The 19,542-nt window shown below is 40.8% G+C and overlaps 1 protein-coding gene across 4 annotated transcripts in view; it reads left to right on the forward strand.

The window, feature by feature from the left end:
• Positions 1-1,714: 1,714 nt before the first annotated feature.
• Positions 1,715-19,542, forward strand: part of DNAI3 (dynein axonemal intermediate chain 3) — a 53,805-nt gene continuing 35,977 nt past the window's right edge. Inside the window, exons 1-3 of one of the 4 annotated variants that reach the window (XM_075936377.1) lie at positions 1,715-1,841; positions 12,132-12,266; positions 14,407-14,448. In XM_075936377.1, the coding sequence (XP_075792492.1) occupies positions 12,143-12,266; positions 14,407-14,448 (166 nt within the window). In that variant the 5' untranslated portion in view covers positions 1,715-1,841; positions 12,132-12,142. Of the gene's footprint in view, positions 1,842-8,483; positions 8,863-8,924; positions 9,500-12,127; positions 12,267-14,406; positions 14,449-19,542 lie in introns of those variants that run through there. The other 3 variants (XM_075936376.1, XM_025183175.2, XM_006120271.4) reach the window with 3 other exon arrangements.

The raw sequence follows: 19,542 nt of genomic DNA on the forward strand, positions 1-19,542 counted from the left end.
TAAAACACAGGAGATGTGGATTGTTTTCTTGGTCCTGGCACTAAATTCCATTTCCTGTTTGACTTTGGATAAATCACTTGCCGTTTCTGTATTTCAGATTCCCCATTTGAAAATGGTACTAATAATCCTGGTCTAACTCACACAGGTATGGTGAGAATTATCCGCTGTTTGTAAAGTGCTTTGAAATTGTTGGAAGCAAAGTCTTACAATAGAAGAACTTTTGATATACTGTATATAGCATTACATACTGTTTTTTGGAATGTAGTGTGTCACAGCCTATTATATAAAATGTTTTTGTAATATTAAGTGTGCACTCTAATACTAGTTGTGGGTTTGGATTTTTTTTCAGTGTTCCTGGGTTAGAAGAAAGAATACACTGTGTTATAATTAGTTGCATCTGGGTCTTTAATAAAATCTTCATCTGCCAGTAACAAAATCATAATTATGAAGAGCAGCCTGCTGGTGCGGAGTGAGCTATACTGAATGACTTCTATTGACTGAAGTTCTGCACAGGCAGTCTTTATAAACATCAAATATAATTAACTTTTTAAAGTTAGTAGTTAGAGTTTAAAGAGACAATAAGACTCCTTCCTGAGGCTCAATCACTCCTGAATCAGAGTACAAAAGATCTCTTTGGTACAGCTGCCTAAGGTGAGGGTAGTTTCAAGAAAGAGAGAAGCTACCCTAGGAATGTGTGAATAGCTTTAATCCGCCTGCTGCTCTTTTGCCTGGCCCGTAGCAGACTTAGCAGTGGCAAGAAAGCTTTTCCTTTACAAATAGGGGGATTGAGGAGCCTCGAGAGAGAAGAGTTGGACCCTCCTGACTGTGGGAAAATGAATAGAAAGTGACACACTTGTCCCCTAGGTGATGGTGGTTATTATATTGTAATGGCATCTAGAAGGCTCAAAGTTCCAATTGAGCTAGACTCTGTACACAAAATAAAAAGATGAAACCCAACCACCAGGAGTTTACAATCAAATCATGCAATCTAAATTATCCTCATTATTCTCCTAAAAATATGAAGCCTAGCACCGAAGGAGATTTACAAAACAAACCACCTCACCAAAACAGCTAAACTCCCATTGCTATCTGGAGCATCACAACAACATGACCCCAAATCAGGGAGAAAGAACCCTGAAACAGGAGGACTTTCAGTTTCAGGGCCTGGAAGGATAGAGCTGGGACATGAGCAGCTTGTGTGCAAGGAGGCAGGGAGGGTAGCAGTGTTAGCAACCCAGAGAGAGTCTTGACACATTTACAGAGGCTATTTTGGAAGAACTGGGGTACAGAAGAAAAGGTTTCCCAGCAGCAGTTTGAGGTTAAGTTTGGGGGAGGGGTTGTCAAATATGTCCCTCTCTATTGGGGCAGTAGATCTGTTCCCCCTGCCCTCACATTGAAAACCGATTGCAGGAATCTGATAGCCATCCTCCTCCTCGCAGCCAAGCTCCTATACCCCACGCAGGCCTCTCTTTTGCTGCGCTGAACAGCTAGAGGAGCCACAATGCGGCCCAAACAAGCCCTCCAGCCTCCCCACTGAGGAGACTGCAATCCCCAGCATGCACTGCTCTCCCTCTCAAGCCAGCGGCTATGCGAATGGCTGCGCATAGCATTCTGGGGATTGAAGTATTTTCGGTGTCGCCTTTAAAACGGAATTGGTCTGATTCAGCCAATGGCGGCTCCCCTCCAAGGGGGCGGGTCGAATTGTAAGTCGCGTATTGTCGGAAAGAACTGTCAATCCTGCTTGTCCCTCGGCCCTAGCAACTGAAGCATCCTAACGACGCCTCGCGTGTCCCGAGGCCTCTTAGCACAGAGCCCAGGACGGACCCTGAGCCTGCAGGCAGGTAACGGGGGCCGGGGGGGGGGGTCGCGCCCAGTGGCCAGCTAGGAGCCATGGGGCGTATTCCCTCCAAAATTCTCACCCAGGTGTGCAGCCCCCGACCCCAGCAAGGTGGGGGAGAAAGGGAGGGACCAGGGGAGCAAGAGACTTAAAGGGGGGGGGGTTAGAAAAGGGGAAGCAGTGAAGCCAGAAAGGAGGCAGCAGAAGAAAGGCTGAATCAGCCAAGAGAACATCTTTGAGAGAGCTGGGGCGGGGAGAGGAGATTTTAATTCAGTACCATCTAGACTGGGTGCCCAAATACAGCCTGCAGGAAACCGGTGTAGAAGAGGGAGGAAAAGGGGAATCTGGATACCGACGGACACGCAGAGAATGGGAGGAGAAAGGCAAAAATAGTAGGAAACTTGCCTTGCGCAATATTTTGAACCTGTGATTTAATTGCATTTTGGAGTTCCTAGCATAGGGTTGCCAGGTGGCTGGTTTTCAACTGAAACACCCGGTCGAAAAGGAACCCTCACAGCTCCAGCTGTCACTGCCAACCAGGCCACTAAAAGCCCAGTCAGCAGCACATGGGGTGGGGGTTGAAAGAGGGGAGATGATGCAGGCTACCTACCTGTCTTGGCTCCACCTGACATCCAGAAGTGGCCAAGTCCTTGCAGCCCCTACGTGCAGGAAGGCTCATACTGCCCCCACAGCTTCCATACAGTTCTTGGCCAATGGAAGCTACAGATCCTTCACTGTCCCCACTCCCAACTGGCAGCTCTGCAGCTACCACTCACTGGGAATCATAGCCAATGGCAGCTGCAGGGGCAGCATCTGTGGGTGAGATGCAGCACAAGGACAGAGCCTCCCTGCACTTAAGAGCTGCAGGGACCTGATGACTGCTTCCTGGGAGCCACAGTAAGTGATTCTGGAATCCCACACCCCAGGCCAGAGTCCTCTTCTGCACCCAAACTCCCTCTAGGAACCTGCATCTCACAATCCCCAACCCCATGCCCCAGCTGTGAACCCCCTTCTACACCCCAAACCTTCATCTCTGGCCCTTCCAAAGAGCCTGAACCCTCCGCCATAACATTTACCTGCCCCATACACACCCACTCCTCACCCCAACTCCCTGTCTGCACCAAGACACCCCCCCATGCTCCAATTTTCTCCTGGAGTCCACACCCTAATCCTCTTCCCCAGTTTAGAGTCCCCTTCTGCTCCCCAGGAGGAGGAGGAGTAAGAAGACACATGGCAGGAGCAGGTCCTCAAAGAAAGGGAGGGGGTAGGGTGTGGGGCAAGGGTATTCATTGTTTTGCCATTAGAAAGTTGGCAACTCTATTCTAGCAACAAATACTACAATGTGAAAATATTGCTAATCCTATGACCCACAGCTAGCTTCCATTCAAACACTATAGAATTTATAGCATAGGCCTGTGGTATAGATTACCTTCATTTTCTTTCTAAAAAAATTTCAGTGTATGCAGGGCAAATCCCTGTGTGCAGTGCAGAGCCTGTTTAAATCAAAATGCTGAATTTCATGCTGGGACTTTGACAGAATGCATGGTCCAGACTCTTCAAGATGAACATGCTGAGACCTGATGATTTCCATGTGTCCAGCACCCCTGCTCAGAGCAAGACAATCAGTTGTCTTAGCAAAGGTTTCCAAGGGGTAGCTGTGTTTGTCTGTTTCAGCAAAAACGGCAGGAAGTCCGATGGCACCTTAAAGACTAACAAATTTATTAGGGCATAAGATATTGTGAGATACAGCTCACTTCTTCAGATGTTTGAGGAGAAAGAAAGGAAGGGATATAGAGACGGGTGTAACATCAGTGCTAATTAAATCAGATCGGATTTGGCTCTCCTCAAACAGTGATGAGAAGTCTCAGAGGGGTAGCCATGTTAGTCAGTAACTTAAAAAAACAATGAGTAGTCCATAGCACCTTAGGCCTGGTCTACACTAGGAGATGTTTGAATTAAGATGCACAACTTCAGTAATGTAAATTGGGTAGCTTAAGTTGAAGTATCTTAACTCGAATTTTGACACTGTCCATACTGCAGGAGGTCAGCAGGAGCACACTGTCCCTTTGGCATCCCTTACTCCTCGTAGAAGCAGGACTACTAGCACTGATGGGAGTGCCCTCTCAGTTCAAATTAGTGTCTCTTCTCTAGACCCACTAATTCAAACCCTGGAAGATTGACTGCAGTTGCTTTGATCTTATCTGTAGTGTAGACATGGCCTTAGAGACTAACAAAAATATATATATAACATCATGAGCTTTTGTGGGCACAACCCACTTCTTCAGATGAGTGGAGCAACAGGCACAGAAACCCCAAAATATAAAGCAGGAAAAGGGGAGGGAGGAGAAAAAAAAACTGTCAAGTATAGTGTTCAGGCTAATAGGCTGTAAGTGTCTGATACTTAGCTTTCAATGTCATTTGGATGTTGACTATAGTGAGCTGTCCAGTTAATGTCTTTGTTCAGTCCCTGGGTAAATGTGTCAAATTTGCATATGAAAGCCAATTCCATAGTCTCTCTCTATAGTTGGTTCCTGAAATTACTCTGCAAAAAAATGGCTACTTTTCAATCCATTAATGAGTGCCCCGAAAGGTTAAAGTACCCCAACAGGTTTCTGTGTGTTACCATTTCAAAAATCTGTGTCCATTAATCCTTTGTGAGGAGAAGGTGAAAGTACCCTTCAGGTACCCTTCAGCACACATCTTTCTTGTAGTCTTAGGTTATGTCTAGACTGCATGGCTCCATCAACAGAGCTATGTAAACTAGTTTACCCGACATAGTCAATGAAGCGGGGATTTAAATAATCCCCGCTTCATTAAAATAAAAATGGCCGCCTCACTATGCCGACAATCAGCTGATCTGGCACAGCACGGCAGTCTAGACACGGCTCGGTCAACAAGAGAAGCCTTTGTTGACTGCTTCCTTATGCCTCGTGAAACAAGGTTTACAGGAGCGGTCGACAAAGACTTCCCTTGTTGACCGAGCTGCGTCTAGACTGCCGCACTGTGCCAGATCAGCTGATTGTCGGCACAGCGAGGTGGCCATTTTTATTTTAATAAAGCGGGGATTATTTAAATCCCTGCTTCATCGACTATATCGGGTAAACCAATTTACATGGCGCCATCAATGGAGCCATGTAGTGTAGACATACCCTGAGTAACCACAGCACCAATCAAGTGGCTGGAAAACTGATCAAAACCTGTACTCAAGAATCCTTGTATTCTCTGGAATTTACCATGGGATCCACATTGTGCCACAGAATCGTGCTCTAAAATCTAAGTGTTTGTTTTAAAAATATTGTGTTTCTAGTTCTGTAGTTGCAAAGAAAATCTTGACAATATTAATCTGATCTGTAAAGTGATGCATTGCAGTCTTCCTGAGTTTATAGACACCCAGAAACCATATCAAAGATGTGTGCAGTGCTTCCATAATGTCAACATTATGATATTGCTGATAATTTTATCAGAAAGATCTATCTGGTGTTCCACCTTTTCTAATTGCCTCCATATGTCCTCTCAGGTAGCAAAGCCCATGGTGCACCTAGTTAGGCCCAGGTTTAGGAAAGCATTTAAGCATCTGTTTGTTGTGGAATTACTCATATGCTCAGACGCTTGCTTGGATTAGGGCCTCAATAACCACAAATTCTTGCTTTGTTCCACACAGCTTCTGTAATACAGTTATACATTGTCAATTAATATATTTGTAGGCATATTGAAAACTGTGTAAGGCAAGTTACATAAAAGTTAATCAAAATAAACAACACAAGAACTTCTGTATAGATTTGATCATTCTTGTCTGTTACTGTTAACAAATGTAGCTATTTTTTTCCAGACAGAAGTGTGCTTTTTAAACTGCCTGTGTCTCTTTAATTTAGATCTGGTGACACAGACAACAAAATAACAAAGTATGCTTTTGATACTTTGCTGATACTGTTTTTGTTATCTAGAAGTATATTTGATGATTCAGTTCTTTTAAATTGTTATAAATCAGTTTTAAATTAGTAATACACACAAACATGACCATAAATGGCTCAATTAATCCACTTATTAATCATTCTTCCTTCTCAGGTTAGACAACATCCCTTACGTTGCTGATAACTAATCACTGTTCTCTTTCTGTAGCACCTAGCAAATGTGTATTGTTTTATAACTTTAATTTTTTAGGTCCATTAAACGATTAGGAGAACATTCTGATCTTTATTTTTCTTCTTAGAGTTTAAGGCTTAAGACTGCACATCAGTTCCATTATGGTGATTAATCTATAAAATATCAAACACAAAGTTGTCTGCTTGGACATTGCCAGTTAATATTATTATCTTGTTCTGACAATTTGTGCTGAGAATTGACTCTTCATAGTTTACAAAAGATTTTTAAGACAGCAAATAAGGTGTATCTGTGGACATAAACAGACTATAGATTAAATGTCTGGTTTATCTAGTACTAAGGTTTGATCATATTGGCTACGTCTACACTGGCCCCAAATTCCGAAACGGCATGAAAAGCAGGTAAGTCAGAATAGGGAAATCCGCGGGGGATTTAAATATCCCCCGTGGATTTAAATAAACATGTCCGCCACTTTTTTTACCTGAAAGTAGGAATAAGAGATCCTCCGGAAAAGGGCTTTATTCCGGAGGATCGCACCAGTCTAGATGCTTTTTTCCGGCTTTTCCCCAAGCCGGAAAAAAAGCGGCGGACATGTTTATTTAAATCCGTGGGGGATATTTAAATCCCCCGCGGATTTCACTATTCTGACTTACCTGTTTTGCATGCCTTTTCCGGAATTTGGGGCCAGTGTAGACGTAGCCATTATGTTTTCAATAACTATTCTTTGTATATATGTTTTGTATACTTTGCTATTTTTCAACATCAGTGTTCAGGTATTCTGTTAATGAATAATATGAAAATATTGCATTTAGGTATTCATAAAGAAATATACATAGTGGAGTCTTACTCTGATGAGTATAAGAACTCACAAAGAGCTTTCTGTGAGGCTAGGAATTGAAAATGGACAAAGCATTTCTGCTTGACAATAATTAAATTAGTGATCTCTTCTGAAAAATGTACAGTGAAAGATTCTTATATGGACTGTAAGCTTTCCTGGGAGGAGACATTTCTTTATCTGTGTTTTGTACACTTTTGACCATACTGTCAGTACTTAACAAAAAGCGATTAACATAATATTCAAGTAATAGTGGAAATTGTACTTGGCACGTTAGATAAATTGATAAATTGTATATTTTATGGTGGGTGCTACATTTTTCTAAGAGAAGGTAAGAACATCATTTAGTTCAGCAGTTCTCAAAGGCTGTGTCTAGACTGCCTCCCTTTTTAGTAAAAGGGATGCAAATTAGACATATCGCAATTGCAAATGAAGCGGGGATTTAAATCCCCCCCGCTTCATTAGCATAAAAATGGCTGCCACTTTTTTCCGGCTCGGAGCTTTGCCGGAAAAAAGCACCAGTCTAGACACGGATCTTTCGGAAAATAAAGCCTTTTCCAAAAGATCCCTTATTCCTCTTAAAATAAGGGATAAGAGATCTTTTGGAAAAGGCTTTATTTTCTGAAAGATCCACGTCTAGACTGGCGCTTTTTTCCGGCAAAGCTCCGAGCCGGAAAAAAGCGGCAGCCATTTTTATGCTAATGAAGCGGGGGGGATTTAAATCCCCGCTTCATTTGCAATTGCGATATGTCTAATTTACATCCCTTTTACGGAAAAGGGATGCAGTCTAGACACAGTGAAACTGTGGATCAAGACTGCTAACTAGGAGGGCGCTGGTGTTAGACTTGCTAGGGCCCTGGCTAAAGCTCAAGCCCTACCACCCTGGAGCTGAAGCTGTGGCATGCTCAAGTTACATCTCCCTCCCTCTAACCTCCCCCCCTCACACACACACACTTTAGGGCTGGAGCTCTTGGGGTTTAGCTTTGGAGTTGCAGTGCAATGAAGTTTGAGAACCTATGGGTTAGTGCTATTATTTAAGAATGAGAATCAGGAGGCCTCATTTTTAGTTCTTATTCCATCACTGGCTCAACTTTGTGAGCTGAGGCAAGTCACTAAGGGTCATGTTTTCAAAAGTGTCATCTGACACTTTTCTAGTTTTCTGTGCAAGACGCTACTGTATCTAAACCAAGGAAATCAAATAGGGAAGTGTCCGAAGTAAAGGTAAGTCCGGGGAATGTTGACTTTAACTTAGACACTAATGACTAAATTTACAGGAGATCCCCGCATAATACCCAAGTTAATGTTATAATGTTTTTGAGTTGTGGTGTCCAACCAGTTCTGAAGCAGTAGCCACTATAATGGCTACTGCTATAGTAAACTAGCCACTCTCAACTGGACACATAGCCACATGTGGCTAGTAGCTAGCATGTTGGATGCCATGGTTTTAGAGACTTTGATTCATGTCAGCTATCATGGTGGCTCATCAAGGTTAAGGCTTTGATTCTCCACTGCATTGCACTTTATACAGTCACATACCTCTGAGCAGTATGTTGCCAAATCAAAATGGTAGCATTTTAACATCCACTTTGCAGAGATGTAATTGATAGAGATCTGTTCTGTTTCCTGTAAAATCTATAGAAATTTTGCTGTGGACTTCACTAGCAATAAAATCAGGTCCAAGTGTTCTAACTATAGATAATTGAACACCCAGAAAATGACAAATTTAGAGTCAGAATTGATGTACTGTTTGTGAGATTATAATGGCTAACTAATTAGATTTTTTCCCTAACTGTATTATAATAAATGTGGTTATCTAAGTGGCCGTTTTGGGTTCCTGATTTGACCCCTACTGTTCAACTCAGTTATATTTCACACTCCCGCCCACAATCTTCCTGCCAGCCCCCCCCCCCCCATTGTCTGCTATTTCAGTTGCACAGAGGATAAAAGGGGAAAGAATTAAGTCAACTGGAGAGATTTTTAAAATGTACTTTTTAAAGATATTTGTTTAACTCTTTTTCTCAGAACAGCAGCTTTAAAGCCACACTAAAGAATGGAACACAGTGATGTTTTATATACACTATTATTACTTGTAAGTACTTTCCTAAAAGAAGCCATGTGATTAATCTCGGATATTTCAGTGTTTCCTGTATTCATGTGACCTGTGGTTTTGATTACTCACTAGTAGCAAATCAAAATTTCCAATAAGGAAATGCTGAGATAATGGAATTTGACTGTACTAAATATTCAATGGTTCAGCTTGCCCTCAAGTTAATTTTCAGAATTACACTTTGTTTGTACTGGAAGACATTCTCTCTTTCATCCAGAGCTACAAGCCTCTGGCTCAAGTTAGAGTAGCCACAGCATCCCTTTTATAGGATCAGTAACACAGGCAGTCCAATGGGCAACAATTGTTTTAAGTTTACAAGGATATGGATCAGGAGTGACTTTCTGTGTGTAAGAAAATTGATCTGTATACTTGCATTTATTAATCTTGCACCTTTCCTTATGGTGTGCCATTGTAAGAATATTTTGGAGGACTGCGCTTGGTTTTCACATTTTAGATATCTTTTAATACAGACCGTTACCAACTGGCATATTGGATCCAATTCTGGACACCACATTTCAGGAATGAGGTGGACAAATTGGAGAAAGTCCGGAAAAGAGCAACAAAATGATTAAAGACATTAGCCTATCTTGTGCTAGCATAGTTGTAACTTGTGGTAAAAGTAAGTGGTTTATATTTGTACAACTCATGAATGTTTTTTATCAAGAGGACTGTATTTGCAACTCAGTAATGTTTTTATATCTGTTTCAGTGGAAGATGGATTAGCACCCAAGTTTAAAATAACAGATAACTAGTTCTACTTCTTTGTGATAGTGGCTGCCTCCAAATGTAAACATATTTATAATGTTCTGGTAATGTAGAGCAGAATATGATATTTTATTTCTTTTTGCTTCTAGAATGATTTGAGAGTAGTAGTTTTTAAAAAAGAGAATCACCACATTTCTTAACCTGGGGAGGAAAGATATTAAACTAAAAATTAGGATAATCCTTTAAATTACAAACACATAGATCTAGACATTTTTTTAATGTACAAAACATATTAGGCATCTTAAAATGCATTCTTTTGGTTTTCCCCTGGGGGAGTCTCTGATACTCTGGTATTGGTTTATTTTATTTTAATCTCACCTATCTTCCGTCTCAGATCCTTTGTGATGAATATGCTATCTGTCCAAAGAAGGCTGGAGGAGTTCCTTTTAGTGTTCTTCAGTGTCTCTCTGATAAGTGTTGTATCATGATAGTAATAAAAAGCCCTATGATATGAGTGCTCAACCTTTGTTATTACTATTAATATTGTGGTAACACAAAATATGCAACGTGTAGTGAAATCACGTATGTATCACAATATGGTCTTTGCCCTAATTAGTTTACAATCCTAAAAACTAGTTTCAAATTTGTATGCCCATATTATAGCAACTTATGGTACAATGCAACTGCCACTCCACCCTCTGTTGCTGACGCTTAAATCTTCTGGATTTCACTAATAATAACTGACCTAAGAAACCCTGGACAAATCTGTTTGTAAAAACTTCTAGTTAATTGGATGCTAGGTGTATGTTTTCCACATGATGGTGCTGCAACTGTATTTCAGAGGAGGTGATGGTTTGTTTTGTCTTGCTTGACCTATCTTGCTGGCAGGATTCTACATTTATGCTGAGCAGAATAGACCCTTCTTAGTACCTGCTCTCTGCTATTCTAATTGTTTTTTTTATATATTAAAATAATTATATACATAAAAAACTATGTTGGGCTACTTCAATGGAAAAAAAGGTCTGAGCAGAAACCTCTTTTCTTGTGATACTTTTATGTGTTCAGAATGGTCGCCATAGTCATCAGCAGAAAAACAAACCTTTATATTTCTTTTCTGTACCCTGTCACCTATCTTTTAGGAAGGAATAGTGGGAGGGAAGAGGAAGAACGAAATAAGCCAGTCTTAAAAAAAACTTGAAAAGAAAGTGGTTCTATAGCGCCTTAGAGACTAACAAAAACACATTGTATTATGGGCTTTTGTTGGCACAACCCACTTCTGCAGATGAGTGGAACAAGAGCCACTGTTTGAGGCTCCTCCAGCTGTGTGTAGAGAATAATGAAGTCAAAGACAAAAGTGTGACAGTATGTTGTAACTAATTGTACAGTTCTTCAAGTTTGCCCTTAATGGTGTTAAACTAAAAAGTCAAATAGTGGTCAGTTAGTCTGGACTCAGTGTTAGTAATGAGAACAGAATCTGGACCTACAGCTTTTTCATACATTGTTGTGGGTACTTTGGGTTGATGTCCCAGGCTATCCTGAAGGAAAATAGTGCTGTCAATTGAAATACTGTGGACTGTTAATTGACAATGAGGAAAACAACCATGAACAGCAAAATAAGTATGCTTTGCTCGAGTCCGTGAATCCTGACTGAGATAGCTACAAATTCCTCTTTTTCACCTGTGATAAAGAAAACTTTGGGTCAGGGAATGACATATCATTTAACAGGTCATTGTATCTCCTCTAACCTCATCTTTACCGTACTGGAATTTGCTCTTGTGGAACTGGAATATCCAAAGATGGTAGTTACCTGTCTTCAAGAAGTTTAATTGAGAAGAAAGAGTGAAACATTAAAAAGTGTAGGTAGAATAGTTTTATTCATGTTGAGATTTGTTGAGATTGTATCTCCAACAAATTCTAGTTACAGTGAAAACACACAAATATCGCTTTTGATAATACTCTGTACATCTGACAGAAATGCTGTGTACAGATCTGCTACAGCCTATGTTTAAAAACACTGGGACAAATAATTACATTTATGGTATTCCACATGTTCCAAGAAGACTGTAGCAAGAGTACACAGCTTTGTTAGTGTGTTAAGTCTACTCTATCTTTATTACTTTTTTTAATTCAGCCCTGTAACAATCAATATTATAACTAGTCTACAAAGGGCTTGTCTACATGGCAAGGCAACGTGCACTATAAAATGTGATTTCTAAACTGTACTTGCATTACATGCTAACTGGCCCATCTAGACAATGCTAGTGCACACTAAAAATTTCCTAGCAACCAACCTACATTAACACACTGTGAAAATTTTACTGCCAGTTTGTGTGCAATGTACTGATGTGCTTAAAAACCATACCCCTCTAGTGCACATTGTAGACAAGCCCTAAAACAGAGTCAGCATCACTTTCCAACTATAAGATTCCACTTCAAAAATACATTATGTTTGGGACATAAACCTTTGGACAGTCTCTTTGGACATGGATGAAAACTTGACCCTTTGATTACAATATATTAATGCTATACAATATCTTTTCAGACAGAAATCTTACAAATGTTAGAAAGTCCAAAATCCAGCAAGTCCTCTGTACTAAGTGCCAAAGAATCAGCAAAGAAACTTAAAAGTAAAGGAGAAATGAAAGCTAAAGGATCAGCCAAAGGCAAGCGAAAACAGCTTGGTATGTATGATACAGAAATAAAGAAAGATGTTGCTTAGATTTATATCGCAGCTCCTCACACAGTTTGGGATAACATGTTACAAATATACTAAGTATATTAAAACTGAATAATTTTCACCAGTGACTTGGAGACCTGTTACGAATTATTATAGTTTTGTGAATAAGCAAGTAAGTGACCAAAACACATGTAACATGGACATTACATCACACTGTTTTCTTTTAGAGAAATGTAATTTAGATTTTCTCTGTGGCTTAGAAAATAGAGCACTCAGGAGATCTATTTTCTATTCCCACTGGGCTGATGGGTGACCTTAAGCATGTCACATTACTTCTCTGTGACTCTGTTTCTCCCAATATAAAGGAGGGATAGCCATACTTATCTCCTTGTAATGCATCTTTGAGATCTACCAATGAAAAGCATGAGAGCTAAGTATGATTAAGTATTATTATTGCTTCACCATAAACAGGTTTAAGTACAGGAAAATATTAATGGCATACTGCCTTCTCCCCTATAAAAGATCTGCATGCTTTGTATAGCATAACAAGGTGCCATCGTGCAGAAAATAGTGTTTATTATTTAATAGTGAGCACCAATGTATTATATTTTTAAAATATAAATGAAGTCTTGCAGTAATAACATGTAACTTTACTATAGTGCTCTGCTATTATGAATCTACTGAGAAATGGGGAGAAAGAGTTAGAAAAGTGCAGGATGGTGAATTAGTTTTGCTGCTGTTTCTGCATTGCTCTAGGGGAGCTGTGCTGGAGTCAGGTCTGGAGAGGGCCAACAGACCACAGCAGAAACTAGAAAGGAAACACGCCTCAGTGAATGGCATCAATAAAAACCTCTTCAGTTAAATAATTATCAGTACTGTGAACAACAGGTCAGCACCCTATGTATGCTACGTATGGACCTGGGTCAGTTCATCATGTAGACTTGAGGCCTGTGTCTCCAACCTGGGAAGGACTGAAGCCATAGCCAGAGTCTGGATGAGGATCTTTTTCTCAGAGCTTCACTTGTTATTCAAGCACAAAATGCACAAAGTAACATTAAACAAAGCTATTCTCTAGTGCTTAGATTTAGTGCTTCTGACTAGCTGCCTAGGATATGCACACCATCATATCCTCCCAATTAGTGTGTCTAGTAGGGATGTTAAAAATAGCGTAATAGGGTAACTGTATAACCACTGAAAATATCAGCAGTTACCTGGTTACCCATGCTGAGGGCTCTGCAGATATAAAGCTTAGTTTTATACTGCAGAGCCCACAGTGAAGCCTTCCCAGGAATGAGGCCGTCAGCCCCTGCCATCCCAGCTCAATGAGGAGACTTCACTGCCGCAGTGGGTCCACCTCTCTGGGAGCAGAGCCTGCAGCTATTGTCTGCCCAGTTACCAGGGTGAGGACTTCGCTGAGTGTAACCAACACCATTAACTGATAAGTTCTGCTTATCGGTTAAATGGCTTGTCGTTTACATTCAAACATCCCTAGTATTTAGTGAGTGTTGGGCAGCAAAGCAGACTACAGGCCAGACTATTAATCCCTTCCTATCGGGATGCATTGTAGGGTTTGTACATCATCCCATAAGCACAAGATGCACAATGATTCCTGGAGTGCCATACCCACTCCTCCACCCTTTAGAAAGATTCAGCATCTGCTCATCTGTATGCAGGCCAGCTCTACTGACCAAAGTGTTTAGGGGGGCCTGACCATTTATCATCCCATTCAGTCATTACCATTTTTGAGTGTCAGGTTACCCAGGAGATGTTATCAGCAGTTCCTGTGCTCAGGAGAATGCAGTGACTCCATTTGTGCCACAAGGTGGGAGATTTCCTTTTTGTCTCGACGCCTGTCCATAATAAACATGAATTTTACATTTCTCTCAAATTTCAATGAAATGCTAATGCCTTTTTAAAATACATCCAGAATCTCATTCTAATAGGGTATTCATTCAGTAGTTTCTTTCATAAAATCTCAGTTAAATAGAAAATGGATTGTGCTTCCTCTTCATAGATTAGATTTCATACATTATAAAGAATGCATTGCTACTTATGTATGTTATCAAATTAAATATTTTATAGAAGGATAACTAATGTATTATAATTTTTAAATGCCAACTTAAAATCATGTTATTGCATTTCAGGTAAAAAAGATGAGGAAGTTGACATATCTATGGCTAGCATAGGTAAGTTCTATTACTGTTCAGGATTTACAGTAATAGTTTTCGATTATTTTACAGAATAATCACTGAGGTTAATAATGTAGAAGAATAAGGAAAGGTGAAGAAAAGTTTGCTATGGATGAGAAAGAATCAGAATCTATGAAAAAGTACATCTGTTTGAACTAACTAGTACAGTACAACTGTCTGATCAGCAGGCAGCTTGGTGTGGAGGGTCAGATAGAAATAGTTTTCCCAGCCCAGAAGCCTGTGTTATCAGGAGCTGAAAAAAGGAGATGAAAGCTTATGCTGAGGAGAGTAGCGCTGTCAAAGAACACTGAAGTGTATTTACAGGATATTACTGTAAATTACCTGCAGTCAAAAGAAAAGCCAATATTTAAACAAAATATGTAGATTTTCTTTAATCATTGTTAAACCATGATTAAATCTGGTTGGAAACTGATTTTTAATCCATTTAATTGTGATGCTGGTTATGGCAGACCTCAAGTAAGAGCCTGTTTCAACAAGGTGGTGGCTTCCAGAACAAGGTACATAAGTTCCAACTGCTATTTTAAAACTTCTAAAAGAATTCACATAAGCCACTTCTTCCTATGGATATTTCTACATTTAGATATTGAGTAAGATGAGTGCAATTTTAATTTTAATAAGATAATGATTATGAGACAACTTAAGTCTAGATTATTTACAGGCAGTCCCCGAGTTACTTTGAAGCAAGAATAAGAGATCCTCCGGAAAAGGGCTTTTTTCCGGAGGATCGGGGCCAGTGTAGGCGCTCTTTTCCGGCTTTTCTAAAAGCTGGAAAAAAGCGGCGGACATTTTTATTTAAATGCCGTGGGGGATATTTAAATCCCCCGCGGATTTCCCTATTACGACCTGTAAAATTAGCATGCCCCTTTCGGAAAAGGGGCCAGTGTAGACGTAGCCTTGGGGTTCTTAAGTTGAATCTGTATGTAAGTCAGAACTGGTGGTCAGTTTCAGCAGCGGCTGAATCTGGACGCCAGTTCCGACTTACATACAGATTCAACTTAAGAACAAACCTACAGTCCCTATCTTGTACGTAACCCGGGGACTGCCTGTATTTGTCTTAAATATGATAGGATTTTTCATGCTTTTCTAGAACCCTCTTGTTATGCATTTTTCTGGACCAATTTTGCATTTTTTTACCTCAGTGGAAGATTTGCCTGAGAAAAGACTATCTAGTCAGGCTTAATAGGTCACATTCTTAGTTGGATGTATGGGCATTTACTGGTGCAGCTTTCATCACTAAAAGCAGTTGCACACCTGAGATGTCTTGTGGCAAATTAGAATATACTTCTCACTAGGTAGTTTTTTAAAAAAAGCATAAATCACTCTTTTCACAGAGTAGCATGATATAATTATTCAGTACAATGTGCTGATGGATGGAGGTAAAATTACATGGTCTTAGAAGTTTCACTTAAGCTTGGGTAAGTTATCTCTGCTTTTAATAAAGACAGAATATGTCTAGTCTTTCAGATGATCTCAATGTTACCATGTTTATGATCTTCCTGGAAAGTCATCAAGAGAAGCAAATAAGAACTGTAGCTCCACCTAACAGCATATAATAGAAGAAAAAAATAATATTCACATGATTATTTGTTTTTATAAAATTATAGTAGTTGAAATGCAAAAAATCCTGGTCTCTAAAAATTCGATATGTACAGAATTCTCGTTCCTGGTTCTTAGCTCCTTAACATGAAACTAGCAACATTCTCTTTCACTTTAAGGTTTTTTGGCCTTAGGAGAGTAAAGTGTGAACTGTGACAACAGAGCACCAATATTATAAAAGTACAAAAAGCAAACAGGAACCAATGTCCCCCAAAACTAAGACTCCTTGAAAAGTCCACCACTACAAATACAAGGCTCTTCCAAAACAAATAGCACAACATTTTTGGTGTGTGGTATTAGAAGGGTTTCATTGGCACTCTCCGGAGTTGACCTGCATGATTCATTTATATCTTTACTCTTCATGAGTAATGTCACCATCCCAAAGTCATGCTGATAAAATCTGTTTACTAAACATGACCCATTTTACAATATATGTCTGCATATGTTATTTCATTCATTATTTATTTTTCGGTAGCATCCAAAATGTGTGAGGCACTCTACAGTCATATAGGAAGACACTACTGAGAAGAGCTTACAATTGAAAAATTTTGAGTTAAGACTAAAGACTTTTACTCAGTAAAGCATCAGCTAACAAAATTATTGATATGAGGAAGAGTTTCAGGATCAGCCCTTAGTTCTGTATTATCATTAGAATCCTTCAGGGAAAGAAACGTTACGATATAATCTATTAGTCTGATCATTGCTTTTAATTTAGTCTCGTAGAAATAAGTGATAGAAAAGATCTTTTAGGTTATCTAGCCTGCTTTGCTGATGCAGGACAATTGCCACATATTCCCTAGTATTTTGCCCACAGTGGTTTTCATTAATTTTAAATGGACATTCATTATATTCCATGCAACAAACTGCATCAGGCTGAGAAAGTGTTTTTATGTTAACATTAAGGACAAGATTTTATGCAGCTGGTTCAAGGCAGTAGGCAAAAAATTATCTGCTGCCATTTATGTGTAGTACAGCTGTTTTATTATATGAGCTATTTGAAAAATCACTGTTATTCTCTATCAGGACCTTTTGATGCATAGAGAGAATTATCTGATTGTGACGGGGCGGCGCCCGGCGCGGCCGTGCCCCGCACTCCGGCCGACCCTGGGGCCCACCTGGAGGGTCTGGAGACGCGGCAGGGTGGGAGCAACCCCGGCGCAGCCGGGACGGCTGGCAAGGAATGGGAGGGGCAAACCCCGGCGCCGGCAAATCCCGGGCTTCATTTGCAACTTCGATTGACTACATTAACCACCCTAGTTCGAACTAGGGTGGTAGTGTAGACATACCCAAAGGGACAAATATATTTGTCATATGATCTGGTTGACCTTGGCTAACCATTGCTATCTCATTTTTATCAGGTTTGAGTCTCAATCAGCTTGCCCTTATTCATGCTTCAATCTCACCCAGTAACTGAGAAATAGATTCAACTGCCCTGTAGGCAGGATGAAAGGGAGATGAGGTTCCTATTTAGGAAAGTATCCCTGTTGAGGACAGCACATAAGCCTGTGCATAAGGTTAAGAATGGACTTAATTACAATCCTAAACAGGGATGGACTTAAAGGCTTTCCTCAGTCAAGGCCACCGAGCTAAAACATTAGCATATTGAAAACATTTCAGTCTATGTCTCTTCACTAACCCTCCTAATGGCCTCTTGCACATTAAACAAGATGGGTCAGGTGACAGAGAGGGAAGCCTGCAACATCCCATGTGACAGAACTCATGAGTCAGAAGAGCAATTGCCTAACAATGGATGCATGAAGCCAGTACAGGGCAGCTCTGTCTAAACCTCATAATTAACTGTAGCAAAGACAACTGGCAAATTTGATAATATTAATATGGACACCCTGTCTTTATTCAGTGCCTGAAGGTGATTGACCAATGCAAATATAATAGTTAAAGCCTAGAATGACAAGGGTGTAGGAGAACACAGGCATCAAGATAATATGAGCTGTCTTACTGCAACATTTTTCATAATCTCAAACAAACATTAACCATTAGATACAGTCACTAATCACACAGATCAGCATCTATCTAGAGCTGGATTTTGATCAAAAGAAATATACATGCTTTCTTAAAATCACTTCTGTTCTCTTTCAAGGTAGCATTGGCCATCTCCTCTGGCAATGCACCAATACTTCCCTACTGGACATAACTACAGGCAGTCCCCGGGTTACGTACAAGATAGGGACTGTAGGTTTGTTCTTAAGTTGAATCTGTATGTAAGTCGGAACTGGCGTCAGCCGCTGCTGAAACTGATCAGTTTCAACCGCTGCTGAATCTGGACGCCAGTTCTGACTTACATACAGATTCAACTTAAGAAACCCAGGCGTCCCCAAGTCAGCTGCTGCTGAAACTGATCAGCGGCTGATTCCAGGAAGCCTGGGGCAGAGCAACTCTGCCTCAGGCTTCCTGTAGTCAGCCGCTGGTCAGTTTCAGCAGCGGCTGACTTGGGGACGCCTGGGGCAGAGCAGCTGGGGTGCTGCTGGATTGCTCCAGTAGCGCGGCTCCTTGGCGCTACTGGAGCAACCCACCAGCACCCCAGCTGCTCGGCCTCAGGCGTCCTGATTCAGCCGCTGCAAAGCCTCGGAGGAAGCCGGCGGTGGGACAGCCCAGGCGCACCTGGGCTGCTCCGCAGCCCCAGCCCCTCCGCGGCTTTGCAAAGCCTCGGGGGAAGCCGGCGGCAGGACAGCCCAGGCGCACCTGGGCTGCCCGGCTGCCCAAGCCCCTCCGCGGCTTTGTTCCGTGTCTTCCTGGTCTGCAGACCAGGGAGACGCGGAGCAGGTTTTCTCGCCCCGGAGTACACGGGCGGTGGGACCTCGAGGTCCCGCAGTCCGTGTCCTCTGGGGCGAGAAAAGCCCTGTTCGTAACATAAGTCGGATCCATGTAAGTCGGGGACTGCCTATATATAGAAATAAGTCCAAAGTACAGGCTGCAGAATTAAGTTTCCCCAGTATCTTAGTGAGCAACACTAAACAAAACTTAAGCAGAATATATTGAGGATTTGTCTCCTATTCCTCCCCCAGGTATTACTATGGTTTTGTAGATGCAGATGTTTTGATGTGAATACTGTACATTTTACCCACAGTGATACAAGATTTCCACACTCCAAGGAGGATTCTTTTCAGCCCAAGAATGAATGAATTACCGGGCTATCCATTACCTTAAAGAAATCAGCTGATCATTGTTTTGTGAATGCTAGTTTAACAGCAAATAAATGTTTCTTTAACATCCACATAGACAATTTCTACCACAGAATTTCTGCCATAGTATAGTACAGGATGACTGTGAATGCGTTCTTTTTTCTTGAAAGATTCTATTTTAAATACAGTAGAATTCTGATAGTCCGGAACCTATGGGACCTAGGTGGTGCCGGATTATCAGATATGCCGGACTATCAGGAGGTACTATAAACTGGTTATATATATATACTGTATACATTATATACTGTATATAAAATGTTCTTAACCCTTTTTA

The sequence above is a fragment of the Pelodiscus sinensis genome, chromosome 9 (assembly GCF_049634645.1).
Source record: "Pelodiscus sinensis isolate JC-2024 chromosome 9, ASM4963464v1, whole genome shotgun sequence".
NCBI classification, from domain to species: Eukaryota; Metazoa; Chordata; order Testudines; family Trionychidae; genus Pelodiscus; species Pelodiscus sinensis.